Source organism: Python bivittatus, unplaced genomic scaffold (genome assembly GCF_059951505.1).
Source record: "Python bivittatus isolate LINGU-HERP-01145 unplaced genomic scaffold, Pbiv_v1 ctg000020_np1212, whole genome shotgun sequence".
Classification (NCBI taxonomy): domain Eukaryota; kingdom Metazoa; phylum Chordata; class Lepidosauria; order Squamata; family Pythonidae; genus Python; species Python bivittatus.
The window spans coordinates 38,086,651-38,101,401 of NW_028277030.1; the positions used below are offsets into that span (position 1 = coordinate 38,086,651).

Here is a 14,751-nt window from a genome sequence, read left to right on the forward strand (position 1 = left end):
ACTGTCTCATCTCACACAAATGCACTTGAACTTGGCATTGAGCTTCTGAGGCTCTGCTGTAGTTCCTCTACTTCCAAAGATGAGCTTGGTGGAGATATTCTAGCAAGTCTTCTGCACAGGAGCTCATGGATTATGGGCCACTCCTAAAAGACATTTGGTTGGCCTACAGCTGGAATATTAGAAAGATAGTTAATATGTCTTATCCTACTATATCATTGCTCTGCTCTAACCTCCTGCTACAGCTAAGTATATTTAAAATGACCTGGTTATTACCCCTGTTTTGTGGTTTGAATTATTTAACTGATGTATTGCATTTATTTTTTTATCCCATATGGTTTACTGTATTTTTATATTTTTAATTGGAAGTTACAGTAGGGTACCTCTGGGGGTCAAAAGGTGGAGTGAAATTCTCCAGCATAAAGTAAATAATTTTTTAGGGGAATAATGCACTGCAGAAACATCCATGCAGAATTAATAGCTCATGACAAGGCTGTAGCAGGGGAAAAAGAAAAAACAAGAATACATCGAAGGCATCAAATCATGATAGGCTATTGTATTCATTTGTTTTGCACACTTAAATGGCAGAGACTCAGGTCACTCTCATCAATTAGTCATGAACTTAGGCCAGGCACTTTCACTGAGCTGGAATACCTCACATCATAAGAAGTAAAATATTGGGAGGGGTAGAGAAGAACCAGGTAAGTGGTCCTGACCTTCTAGGAAGAAGGCTAGGGCGTAATATAATTACTTATAAATAAATTCCCTTTGTAAGTAGCAACATTTTTAACAGTTTTGTCAGTCTGTTAACAATTGAAATGCCACATATACCATGTAGAAAAGTTGTCATTTCTAGATATCTGGTTTCCTTTAGATTTTTCACATATTGCCTTCCATCAGTACTTGATAAAGGACAATCCAATGTAATTTTGATTCTTCCAAGTATTGGTTAGGCAATTGTTCGATCTCATCCCCATTTTGTGATTTAACAGAAAACACATAGAAAATGAAAGGTGTAACAAGTATTGTTTTGGGTGGTGTTCCTTTCTTGGAGATGTGTCTACCAAGGTTTTGAGAATGGTACTAGCCATAAACCCAGTATATGAGAGATGGGATAGCAGTTGTTATCCAGAAAGCCCCATTAGCTTTCAGAAGCTTTGCACCACAGATATCCAACTGTGAGATCTTGTGGTTGAAGTTGGGCTCTACAGAGAGGTGGGTTGATTTCTGCTGTACCAACTTCCCTGCTATGCGGCAATACCTCTGCCTGACTCCATTGCCAACTTGGTGGTGGAGTTTTTAACACTTCTTGGAGACTTTAATTTGCCTTTGTATAATGTAGAGCCTGGAGTGACTCAAGAGTTCATGGCCACCATGGCAACCATGGATCTAGCCCAGGTTACTGACAGTCTAACACACATAGGTAGTCACGTTAGATCTTATTTTTGTATCGGGGCAGTTGCAATGTGATCTGAAGTTATGTGAGATCACTTTCTGGTTGCTTTTTTGATTTGCTGGTGCTTTCCCACCTGCCATAGAGAGGTTGAGTCTATTAGATTGGTCTGTATCAGGTCACTAATGGATCTGGATAGTTTCAGAGGGAGCTTGCAATTTTTCCTGGGGATCTAGTGGGCAGTTTGAGTGAAGCTTTAGTCTCTGCCTGGAATGAGTGGGTATTGAGGGTCTTGGATTGGATTGCTCCACTGAAGCCACTCCCTGTTCATCAGTCCTGGGGTTCTCTCTGGTTTTCTGGGGAGCCCCAGAAGATGCAATAAGAGAAGAGATGCCCAGAGTATTGTACTACTGGAGAAAAAGAAAGAGTGAATCCTAGTGAACACATGTAAGAGCTCATATTAGGCATTCTATCATTGCAATAAGAGCAGCAAAACATACAGTATATATTTTTTCCACTCTTATTACATCCATAGATAGATGGCCAGTGGCCTTTTTTAAGTTGACCTGTTCCCTGTGGGAGGGAGAGGTTGCAAGAACATATTTAGGGCCACTGTAAGGAATATGCTAGGTATATGATGGACAAAGTCACTTGGGAGTTGTATTCTGACTGGGCAAGTCTGGTTGAGTTGACTGAGCCTAACCTATTACCTGGACAATATGTCATCCTGTAATTCCTGAGGAAGTATACAGGGCTCTTGGGGCTATCTTTTGGTCAACTCTTCAAGGTAGGCCTATTCAGGAGACAGACTCTGACTGGAACTATACTTTTTTGGCCTAGGCTATAATAACAGAAACTTGAAAGCCTGACTGAATTATCCACTCCCTCCCTCTTCTACTCTAATGAATTAGGGAGGAATCAGCTGAACTTCTTTGTCACACTTTCACTATTTCCCAGGCTTAAATTATGCTTTTATTTATGTAACCATTATTTTCTCTGCTTAATGAGGCCCTCCTTCAGGTCCCCTTATCAAAGGAAGTGAGGTGGCACCCCATTTTTGGAATTCCCTGCCCAGAGAAACTCAACTAGTGCTCATATTAGGATCATTTTGGGGCCAGATGAAGACCTTTTTATTTTCCTAGACTTTTTAATAGACTTTTAATTGTAATTTAATTTTTATGAATGGTCACCTTGCTGCTGCCTAGTTTATATTGTGTTTTTATTTTGTATTTTATTATGCATTTATTTAAACTATATTGGTATATTTTATCTATATATTTTTATTTATATAGTGTGTTTTATTGTAAACCCCATTTATGAAATTACTTCCCCAGAGAGTTTCAGCTATTAGGCAGAAATGACCTTGTGGAAACTATATGTATAATATAGAAATGACCACAGAAATGACTATATATACACACGGACACACAGACGCACATATATATCAGGCAGAAATGACTTTGTGGAAATTATACATATATAGTTTCTACAAGGTAATTTCTGCCTAATACACACACACACACACACACACACACACACACATACACACATATACAATAATTTCTGTGGTCATTTCTATGGTCATATCTATCTATCTATCTATCTATCTATCTATCTATCTATCTGTCTGTCTGTCTGTCTGTCTGTCTGTCTGTCTGTCTGTCTGTCTGTCTGTCTGTCTGTCTATCTATCTATCTATCTATCTATCTATCTATCTATTGAGAGAGACAGAGAGACAGAGAGACAGAGAGACAGAGACAGAGACAGAGACAGAGTTTCCATAAGGTTATTTCTGCATGATAGCTGAAACTCTCTGGGAGGGGGGGAATTTCATAAATGGAGTTTACAATAAAACACACTAAAATACAATGTGAATAAAAATATGTAGATAAAATCATATACAATAAAACACACTAAAATACAATGTGAATAAAAATATGTAGATAAAATCATACACACACACACACACAGTGTGTGTGTGTGTGTGTGTGTATGTATATGTGTGTGTGTGTATATATATATATATATATATATATATAGAGAGAGAGAGAGAGAGAGAGAGAGAGAGAGAGGGAGAGAGAGAGAGAGTGTTTTCGCAAGGTCATACTGTATATATATTCCACAAGGTCATTTCTGTGGAGCTCTACACTTTAACATCCATGTCACTTCTGGTTTGAAGTGACATGTGATTGAGTCCATGGAAAATGAATTCGTCTTTGAGTGAGGGGGTGTTTTTACCTTCTTGAACGAGGCAGTGCTATACTCTGCTTCTCAAGAAGCCATTACTGGACCTCAAGAAGCCATTACTGGAACCTTTGCTCTGACCATCAGGTTGGATCTTCAGAAGGCTCTGGAGGAAATGGATTATCTAACTCTTTGCAGTCAAGTTTCAAGATGGAACACAGTATGGAGATGGCATTGATCCTGCTATTTGACCTTTGCTGACTCTCCTGGTTCTTCCTGATATGTCAGTGGCTTGGATATCTTTAACCACAATATCCTTCTAGACTGACTCTGAAAATTGGGAGTGGGAGGCACAGTGTTGTGGTGCTTCACCTCCTATCTCTGTGGCCCACTCAGGGGAGAAGCCAAGCCTGAAGCCCCTGATTTGTGGGGTGCCACAGGCTCGATATTATCACCTTCTGTCTATAATTTTTCTGGTATGCCAAATGAACTGTGTCTTGGACTAAGAGTTTCTTCTCACAGTCATGCCTCAGTCATCTTGAGTGTGGTTTATTGCAACAAGTTCTACACAGACTACTCTGAAGCTACAGTTGGTCCAGAATATGTCACTGTTCCTTTTGGAATAGTTGGACTAAATCAACCCTACTGTCCCTTAAACAAGTCTTGAAGACCTGGCTTTTCCCCCAGGTTCTGCCTTAGGCTGGAGTACATGTCCCCTTGAACTGGATTATTTCTAATATGTTATGGTATGTCTGTTCCCCTGGCTATGGGCATCTTCTTTTAAAATTGATGTAATGTATTGGGTTTTGTTTTTAAAATGTATGCCACCCAGGATCATTGTGAGTTTGATGACCTTATAAATTTAAAGTATAAATTATATAAATAAGAGATAAATTTTATGTAGCTGAGATTTATATGAAATAAATACATTTTTATTTCAACATATTCCACAGACATCACTTTATTTTACTCTGCATATCTAATGAATATTCATTCTATATTAATTAACAATGCTGTGTATTAGGACTGTGCTGAGTTTGAAAATAATTCAGAATAATGATTTGAAAATAATTCAGAATTATTGAAAATAATTCAGGCAAGAGTACTCCATCTCTACTATTGGTTAAATCCCCCAATTTTTTTAGGCTTTTGGATGAGCCTGAAAAGGGTGCTGTGGCTGTAAGAGTTGCATTGAGTGGTTTCCTGAAAACAGCACCTTTTTTTAAGGATGGCAAGGCAGCCTGAAAAAAGTCAGACTGCTCTAACGAAGAGCAGAAAGCTGCTGCATTAATGTGAGGTCTGAACCTCTTCTTCTGAATGTTCAAAGCATGCCCAGCCCTTCTCTATATTATTCAAAAATCTCAAATCAGAAATGCACCATAATAATCAGGATCTGACACATAAAGCTAAGGCAGGCACCATCTTCAATAACATGTGAAGCAAAATCTGGTTCCTGGAAAGAATTTATTCTGCAGGAATTCAGCTGAAACCACAGTAGGCTCGAAGATTAGGTTCCAAAGATCTGACTTGTTAACAAGGACTTGCAAAGAATATGATTTCATGCTATAAGTGTAGCATTTATTACAGAGACAGAACAGATGGTTAAGAAAGGGAATATGGTTAGCTTTAGAACATTTGGAACAGGAAAGCAGGTGATGAAATGTAGCTACTCTACAAGTAGTAAGATTAATTAAGCCGCCTTATAAAATAGATTCCTGATTTTATTAAAAGGATTAAATTGCATATAATTGGAGTAATGAAGGGCTGAATTGAGTTTTATGCAGACATAATAATGTTCATGTACAATGAAATTATGATCACACTGCTGACCTTGGCTGTGGACATTCTGGATATCCATGTTTTGGAAAGATGTTATTGGCATAAGTGTTTCTTTGTGTAGATGAACATTGCACACCCCAGAGAATGAATATTAGTTGTCCTATGGGACCAGGGCTGGTAGATATCACGCCAATCATCCACAAAAGAAGTTGGGTGTGCAAATGTAATTATGATATCTGTATGCTGATGGGAAAGGGAAATTACTATAGTGAAAGTAAAAGCAAGATTATTTTCAAACAGCATCTTGAAATGTTGATGAAAGAAGAGGAATAAATCCATATGGGATGTCAGATAAAAGCAAAGGCTTAGCTTAGACTTTAGCTTTGTGAACCCTGTGAGGTTTATATTTGGAAGCCTCTGCATGTAGCAAGTTAAAATCCATCTACAATCAATTAAATTCTTCTGTGGTATATAGAGAGACTGCCGAACATAAATGAAGAATAAACTTAATCTTGTACTAGATTTTAAAATGGTAATTGTATTGGGTCTAGACATTTTTTGTTATTCTTTTGAATAAGTCATCATCCATAAGTTATCCCAGAACCTATTTTACACAGAAGCACAAGGGATGCCAGAAATATGAACATTTAACAAAATTGTCCTTTCAGGTTTTCAAATAGAAGCAAGGTCCTACTATATAGATAGGTGTCCTTCAGAAATATTAGAAGGTGACTCCTATCACCTCCAGCCAGCAATGGCTAGGCGAACTGGAGGATTATGAGTTACTGTAATCCCTAGACAACTGAAGGGCATTAAGTTGGTGAAGATGAGGGTAGAGATTATATGGATCCAGTGGATGTGGCTATGTAATTTAAATATGAAAACACTGGGATTTAAGCTAGGACTAATGTTCATTGGTCTGAAACAAAACCATAAACTTTCTTTAGTCTCCTTGCTTTACAAGACATATTTTCAGTTCCCCTGTGTAAATGTAATTATAACTAAGTGGAAAGTTTTGTTAGAACCAAATGCATAAACAAAACTCTTTTATTCTTCTCAGCTGTATCTCTGAACTGTGGCATATATCTGTTTATTAACCAAACCATTTGTAGCTGAGGTTATAGCTATTATAAACTATTTATACTGCCTATAAAGAAGAACAAAGCAACTGACCTTGAAGGAGCTGCAGGAGGAACCCGAATTCCTCTTCCTCGAATACTTCGCCCACGAGGTGAGTCCTCTGAACCATTTAAATATGACAATTCTCTCAATTGCTCTTGACGGATTTCATCATTATAGTCCTGGGAAAAGAGAAGCAATAGAACATCTGTCATCTTTGCTACTCGAGTCCCATTCGACCCTCCCCATTAGATAATTTGAAGTTTAGATAATTTTAAGAAAGCTCAAATGACTCCTTTGCTTGGTATAGTGCTTTTAAAAAGCAAATAATGTTTAGCACATATTATTCAGGTAAATGAATTGTATTCTGCAACAATAGTTTGTCATCAAACTAAGCAACCTATATAGTTAAAAATATAACACTGTTCTTGTTGGTCACAGAAAACTAAGCATGGTTATGCAGGAGTGGGCTTGCCAGAATCAGCCCTAATTTGGAATTGGAGATTTTAGGGTTGCTTCAAGATTCAAGATTCAGTTTGAAACAAAGTAAGCAGTGCATACAGAGTGGGGCTTCTTTCTACCTCCTTAAAAACAACTCCACTCTGGGTCATGTGACCAGGAAGGGGATAGGGGCTTAAGAATGGAACAACAGGCAGCATTTTGAGCCACTGTCCAGTTGCCTCTCTCTTGGGATGCAATGAGGATTTTTTTTAGAAAAGATTTTTTATTTCTCCACAATCCCTGGCTAGATCCAGCCCATTTGTGAACTCAATCTTTTCACTGATGGCTTGTTCCACCACACCAAATTTAGTCCCTTCTGTTCTGTCTGTGAAGAGCTATCCTGCTAATGAACAGACAGAATTCCAAATTCCTTTAAAAATATTTTTAAAGTTCCATTGGGTTGGAAAGAATGAAAAGAATAATCCATGGGCTATAATAAGAAAGCAACTGAATGCCTATCTCTGAGATTCATTTGTAGCTGAATGGGATGAAAAAAGCAGAGATACCTCACAGCTTCATAATGCAAACATCAACCCTTATGTAATTCCACATGATGTCAATGCAAGTGTGAAAGAGCAGAACTTGCATGGTGACATCGTGATGCATATGTTGTCATTTTTGTGTCATTGTGCCTAGCTATACTTAGGGTGCCAAGAGGGTTGGCATATGTAACTGTTATCAAGCTTGGATCCTTTGCAGAAAAAACCCTAATCAGTAGCATAATTTGGATGCCTGGCTGGGCAAAGCACGTTGGCAAAGCTGGACTTCTGGGAAAAACTCAGAAGAATTCCACTGACCAGCTCTTAAATGGAGGTGCAGCTTTGTTCTCTCTGACCACTGGTTTCCTGGAGTGAAAGAGGGTTGGCAAGTTTGATCCCTCCTGGACATCTCAGAAACAACTAACAGACTATTACAACCACATGGCATCACCATAGCATACAAACCAACTTAAACATCATAAGCAAACCAAAAGACCCAGTAGCCCAAGAAGAAAAAACAGGAGTCATCTACAACATATATTGTAAGGAATGTAACAGCCAATATGTTGGATAGACAGGCAGAAGACTAGCAGAGCACAGCCATGAACACCAGCTAGCAGTCAGAAGACATGATGAAAACTCCTTAATCTCACAACCCATGGACAGACTCAACCATAGTTTCAACTGGGAAACTGTCAGCACCCTAGACAAGCTAAATCCAAAAATGCAACTGAATTCCTGAAAGCTTGGTCTTCAGACAAGTCAGCCATCAACAGGCACATAGAGATAAGCCATATTTACACACCATTCAAAAGAGACAATAAAAAAGCTAAAAAGGAAATAAAAAGACCAGAACACCTGCTTGCCAGCAATCAACACCCACATAAACAGGGATTAACACCAGGGTTAACACCAGACAATCAAACAGTGAACAATACCCTAATCAAGGAGCTACCAACTCAGACAAACAATCAAGCAGTAAACAACAGCTAATCAAGGAACTACCAAAGAGAAAACAATACCCCCACCAAGCTACTGTATATAAACAGAGAGCAAACCCCACTCCCTTCCAGCACTGAAGAGGTTACCTAGCCAGGTAATGAAAGATCTGCAGGAAAACAACCAAGCTCAGAGAACACCAAGGACTCCACAGTTCAACCCTGAGCTACAGATATTCTTTTCCAGTGGATATATGTATTATAAATGAGTTTTAATGGATGTGTCCCCTGTTCATATAGATCTCTGCAAAGGAGCCTATGCTTGTGCAACTGAGTCTCAATAATCCTTGTAAAATGCTAGGAATATGAATTACAGAGATGCTCACCTTCCCATCTGTCTCTCTGATTTTGCAGGAGCAAAAATTATGGTATTTCTTAATGTAAAACTTTTGTTTAACTACTGCCTGATATATTTTTATAAATTGTATTGCTTTAATACAATTGCAACCAAAAAGGAAGAAAACAGGACACATAAATACAAAAGAAAAGAAAACTAAATAAAAGATTATAGCAATTATAAATATAAAAAGCATAATATAACTCAATTTTTAAACGGGAAATTAAACCTTGACCACATAAAATCATATTGTCCAGTCATTCTGTTGTATTGATGAAGAACCAGTTGGACAATATTGGCTGAGAATGTACATTTTGGTGTTTGATATACAAGTTTCTTTTTAAGCGTACTTAATCTTTTTTGCAATACAACATGCATCATAGATCCAAAGTTTTTCAAGAATAGATACATTCCATATTTCTGGAATATAGTTTAACATATTAATATTTTAAAAACTTAATTTTTTTCCTGGAATCTGGTTCACCATATTCAGAAGATTATAAATAAAGAACCACCAGAGGTCATTTCTAAATCACATGTCTTAGTGTACTTTCACATATATCGTATCTCTTATATACAAAGGTACCAGCCCTTTTTATACATCCACTGAGAGTCCAGTTATTCATCAAAATAATTATTGATAAATTAGTCTTATCCAGAGGTATCCAAAAAGGGGAATCAAGGGGGGGAGGGATGACTAAAGCAGCACTGTGCTGTCATTCTACAAGTTCTCCATCTTTTCTTCATGTGTCTTGACACTGCATACTTGTATGAAAGGGGCAGAGTTTGTAGTGCAATTGTGCAACACTGCTTTTATCATTTTGACCAAGGCATCAGATCTCTGATGTCATCTTAAGGACATAAGAAACATATTGAATGTTTTTAAAACCTGAAACCACTGACTTATTAAAATTGGAAACTGCAATTCTCTACTCCAAAATTCTTGTAAAATATCCATATTTATTTTGAAAGATCCCTTAACTGGAAGGCAGATAAGAGAAAATTGCCATTTCCCCCCAGCATATTCCAAAGAAATTGCTTGCATGGAGATTTGCACAATGGTATTTCATTGTAATCATCAAAGAAACTCCACTCCAACTGAGTTTGGTGTATGATAAAATTAACCTCTTGATGGATGTCTATATACTGCATACATTTCTACTAAAGCTTCTTTCAGATTAGGCAGCTCCCCAAAACATTGCTGTGCAACAGCCACTAAAGGCTGCTGATCTATGCATGGAAGGTTTAAAACTCTAGCTTTTTCTTGCACATCTGACATTGAATCTGTGCTGATTCCCTCAACATGCTGAAAACCCCTTTATAATTGCTACATCTTTTGTTTTGACAGCTTGGATTCTTTTCTCATGTGATTCAACCATTATTTTCCTAAACTGTTTAGTTTCCTTCTGCATAGGCTCCAATTTTCTTTCAAATGTATTAGCTTTTAACATTTTTGGTGAGCCTTCTATTTATCATATCCAGAAATCTGTCCAATATCCTAAGCAAGCCATACTACTACCTTGATTCGCATGAAAGCTTATATATTCCACTTTTTTTTTTTTTCACACAAAGGAAAAATCCCACATCTCTGCCTGGCCATACAATAAGTGCTCTCATGATACTAGCTGCAAAGTAGAAGCACTTGGAGTGAAATATAAAAATCCCTAGCAGCTCTGCTGAGCATGGCCAGAGAACCAGATTTGACTTCCTCCTGTCTCCTCAGGGATATAAGGAACAGTTCCAGTTCCTGTTTTTTTGTGAGGTGGAGGTGAGAGGGGAGGAAGACCAGAGCAGCATCAAAGAAGCAGTTTGAACGATTGGAACACTCTCCACAGATAAATGAGAATGAGAACAACAAGCACAATTTTCTTTCCAGGTTTGGAAGACTCCTTTGTTCCCCTCCCATCTTTCCCCTCAGAGTGCAAGATAAATATCAGTGGGATCAGCTAGAATAGGTTTGTCTTGAATCTGCAATGCTTTGGAGATGCCCTTCAACTCCAGCAAGTCGTGGTGTGACAGTACTCTTCAGGTCAAATCATAAAAGGTTAAGCTTGTTAGATTTATGGGATATCTTTTGAAGAAAGGCAGGAAGACCTTTTTTCTTGTATGACATTAATTACCTACAAATTCACACTTTCCATCTCTTTCCTCTTTATTACTTGCTGCATTCTACCTCTCTGGAATCCTAAACCCCAGTCCCACTATTCTTGTGCTATTCTAATTCAAGTCTCATCCTCTCCCAAAACCTAATTTCCAATTTTAGGGAATTGTAGAGAAGGGGAATTGATAATTTATGTTACAAAAGAATGAGGGGAACAACATTTTTGCATAAAACTAGAAACAACCCTCTACTCCCAAATGAATGTGTATATACATGCATGCGTACACACACACACACACATATATACACACACATATACACACATGCAGGCTTCTGGGAAAATATATCATACTCCCTTGTAGATTTTTTTAGAATTTTGTGTATCTTTGCCATTGAATGATACCAGAGCTTGATGTCTGTTGATATATAAAAGGAATGAATAAGTATTGTAACACCCACATTTGGTGCTTATGTCACTTGTTTCATAAACAAAGTTATCCAACATGCGATGTGCCAGTCTGAAAAAGTATCACTTCCTTAAATTCAGTAACTGGTTGCATCACCTTCAGCTGCAATAACTTCCTGTAATTGATGATCAGTCACAAATTGTCTGTAGAAATTTTGATCCAGTCCTCCATGATAAGCTACCTCATTTCAGTAACTTTGAAATTGCTACTTTCAGGTCTCGCTACGATATTTCTATGGGGATTAGGTCTGGACTTTGATTTCGTCAATTCTAAAACATTGAATTTGTTCTTCTTCATCCATTCTCTTATACATTTGCTTGCATGTTTGGGATCACTATCTTGTTTTGTGGCCCACTTGAGCATCAGCTGATAGACAGATGGCCTAACATTCTCCTGCAGAATTCTCTGATACAGAATTCAGGCTTCTTTCAGTATTCCAATTCATCCAGATTCAAAGACAGCAAAGCACCCCCAAACATGACATTACTACTTCCATTGGTATGAGGTTCTTATTTTGTAATGCAATATTTGGTATTTAATTACATCCATGTAGCCCCAAATTTCCACTTTTGATTCATCTGACCAGAATACATGGCCCCAGTTGGCTAAATTTCATACAGGTGCTTTTTTGGGGGTCAAATTTGAGGTGAGCATTAATGTTCATTGTTTAGTGAGCCATGGCTTTCCCATGAATCCAATTTTACCTAGCGCTTTTCTGGTGGTTGAGTCATAAACACTGATTTTAGCCAAAGCTGTAGATCCTTAGATACTGTTCTGAGGTTCTTTGTAACTTCCTGTGCTCTTGGAATGAGTTTGACTGGGCAGCCAATCTTGCAAAGATTCACAATTGTCCCACTTACAGTGGTCTAAATTTCAAGATTATGTCTCTGACTGTAGGCCAAGGGAGCCTCAGAATGTTAAAAGTGGCTTTGAACCCTTTTCTAGACAAATAGACATCAATTAAAGTTTTTTCTAATGCAATATTACCTTCTAATGCCTTCAGAGGTTTATGCTGACTGGGACATGATGTTCCTCTAGAATTTGTGTGATGACAACTTCATTGTAATGGGAGAGGAACCAAAGTTGTGAGATTGATATAGGGCAGGCTAAAGCAAAACAGCTCTGATTGTCTAAGCAGGTATTCACATAACTGTCCTTAGACATCCTTTAACTGAACTGATTAAACCTGTGAAGTGATTGCTTTTTCATGGAAGAACATTGTTTGTTAAATCAAGGTTTATTCTATAACCTGAATTCAATTTGAGTTCATTGGAGTTTACTCCTAGATTAAGCATCGAGAATTTCAGCCTTATTTTTTTTAGACATTAGGTTTTTTTTTTTTTTCCCCAATACCTGTATTAGCATGGGAATCAAAGATAACACAGAAATGCTATGGCTGACAAGAATATTCACAAAATGATATATATGGATGACTTTCTGTATTTTAAGAAGCTGAGAACAGATTATTCAATTTGTGAAATAAGTCATGACTTAATTTATTTACAATACAATTCTATGCATGACTACACAGAAGTTGGCCATCCTATATACAAGAAAGTTTACACACTGGTATGCATGGAATTGCAGCCATACAGTTTTACAATATATAATTGTTTGTGTTTTTATTTAGCCTTTGAAAGATTGAATAAATTATTTGCAAAGATAGTTAACAAAATCCTTACTGTTTGTTTTCCTGCTATGAATCAGTTTTAAATAAGTTAATTTAGAATTGGAACTAAATCAAAGTTGTTTTGTATGTCCATAATTCTCAACAGAGGAACTGGAATATGGCAATCCTACATGGGAATTTCATCATATATGAATAAAAATATTACAAAGGGAGACTTTCTTACATAGAATTTGGTAGTAAACCAAATTTTCATTCTTTGTTCTAGTACTATTTTACAAAGCCTTCATTTGAAAAACATATATGGGCTTGGGAGAAAGCCTCGTTTGCACCGTGAAATAGCTGATTGACTTAAAGTCATTTTCTTTGTCTTAAAGCTAAAAACATCTAACAAGAAACATGTATCTTCAAGATTTTAAAATGGCATTGTTAATTGCAAAACATTAGAAAGCTAAGTGGCATGCAATACAGCCTTTCAAATAAAATTGCAATGTATACTTAATACTTCTTCACAATCATTAAGCAGAAGATTGAATGTTTCTTCTCCTAAAATAATTAAATTAGGTGTCCATCAAGAAAGTGTGTAGCAGCCCTGCAAAATGCAAACATTTCTCTCTTGATTTTAAGGGACATATTGAAACGATGAATGCATGTATTGGCTTCTTCTAGGTGCTGAAACAACACACTTGTTTACATTAGCCTTCTGTTTTGAAAAACAAAAAAAGCAGGTTAAATGACATTTCTTCTTTCAAATGATACAATTCTGTACAAAGCAAAAGGTTTGTTTTCAGAGCAGCAGTTTTGTATTGCAGCTTTGAAAAGCATAATCATCATTCCTTTACTGCTGCTGTGTCTTACTATGAGAATTTGGCATATTCAGTAGTAACCCTAGTTTAACCAACAGAAGAAACATACGTATCATTATGATGGCCTTTCAAAATAATTATAAAAAGGACAGATGTACTAAACAATGAGCTCCAAGGTAGTCTACTAAAAAGACACCCCAGCCAATTTCTTTAGTTTATATCATATCCCTATGCAGATAGAATTCTTCCTTTGGGCTGTAATTCCCTGTGATGATAGTTTCTCAGAATTAGAAGTAAACTTGGCACCTAAAGTTTATTGCTACCTAAAATCAAAGAGAAGATGGTGCATCTGCCCATTTTCATGTACCAAAGCAAATGGGACTCACAAGTTTCAGAGACTTTTGAGCCATGGCTGACTTTTCTGCTCAATATCATATAGAATCCGGCAGCCAAGACTGAGGTGCTCCCACAACACCCAGTAGGCTGGCTGGTGACAAATTGGACATATAAACAAACAAACAAACAAACAAAACTTCAAAAGCACTTTGAAGGTGATTGATGATTGTCTTCACTTGTGCTGACTGAAATGCTGAGAACAAGGAGCCAGGACAAATCTTCCCCCCAAGCTGCTACAAGTTCTGCACCGACAAAAAAATCCCCTTATTCCAATTTAATAACTTGGTATCCCAGTGGGGCCTGCTCATCCTATGCTGAAGAGAAGGAGGAAGCTGATATTTCCTTTACTGAATATTCACTGATATTCAGTATTTTCAGTTTTACTTCCACTCATTTTGTCTAGGCTCCTGTGCGTGGTGCTGCAAGGCTATGCAGCAAGTTGTTTTAACAAGCTGGGTGGTGACAAATTGGATATATAAATAAACAAACAAATAAATAAATAAATTTCACATGCAGGATATGAAGCTCAGGAGCCAGGAAGAAGGGTGAAACAAGCATATACACATG

The 14,751-nt window shown here is 37.3% G+C and overlaps 1 protein-coding gene across 3 annotated transcripts in view; it reads right to left on the reverse strand.

Moving 5' to 3' along the window:
- The window catches only part of KHDRBS2 (KH RNA binding domain containing, signal transduction associated 2), a 288,252-nt gene that overhangs the window by 159,359 nt on the left and 114,142 nt on the right, over positions 1-14,751 (reverse strand). For all 3 annotated transcript variants that reach the window (XM_088137381.1, XM_088137389.1, XM_088137396.1), the window contains exon 4: positions 6,527-6,654. In XM_088137381.1, coding sequence (XP_087993507.1) covers positions 6,527-6,654 — 128 coding nt within the window. The remainder of the gene's footprint in view (positions 1-6,526; positions 6,655-14,751) is intronic.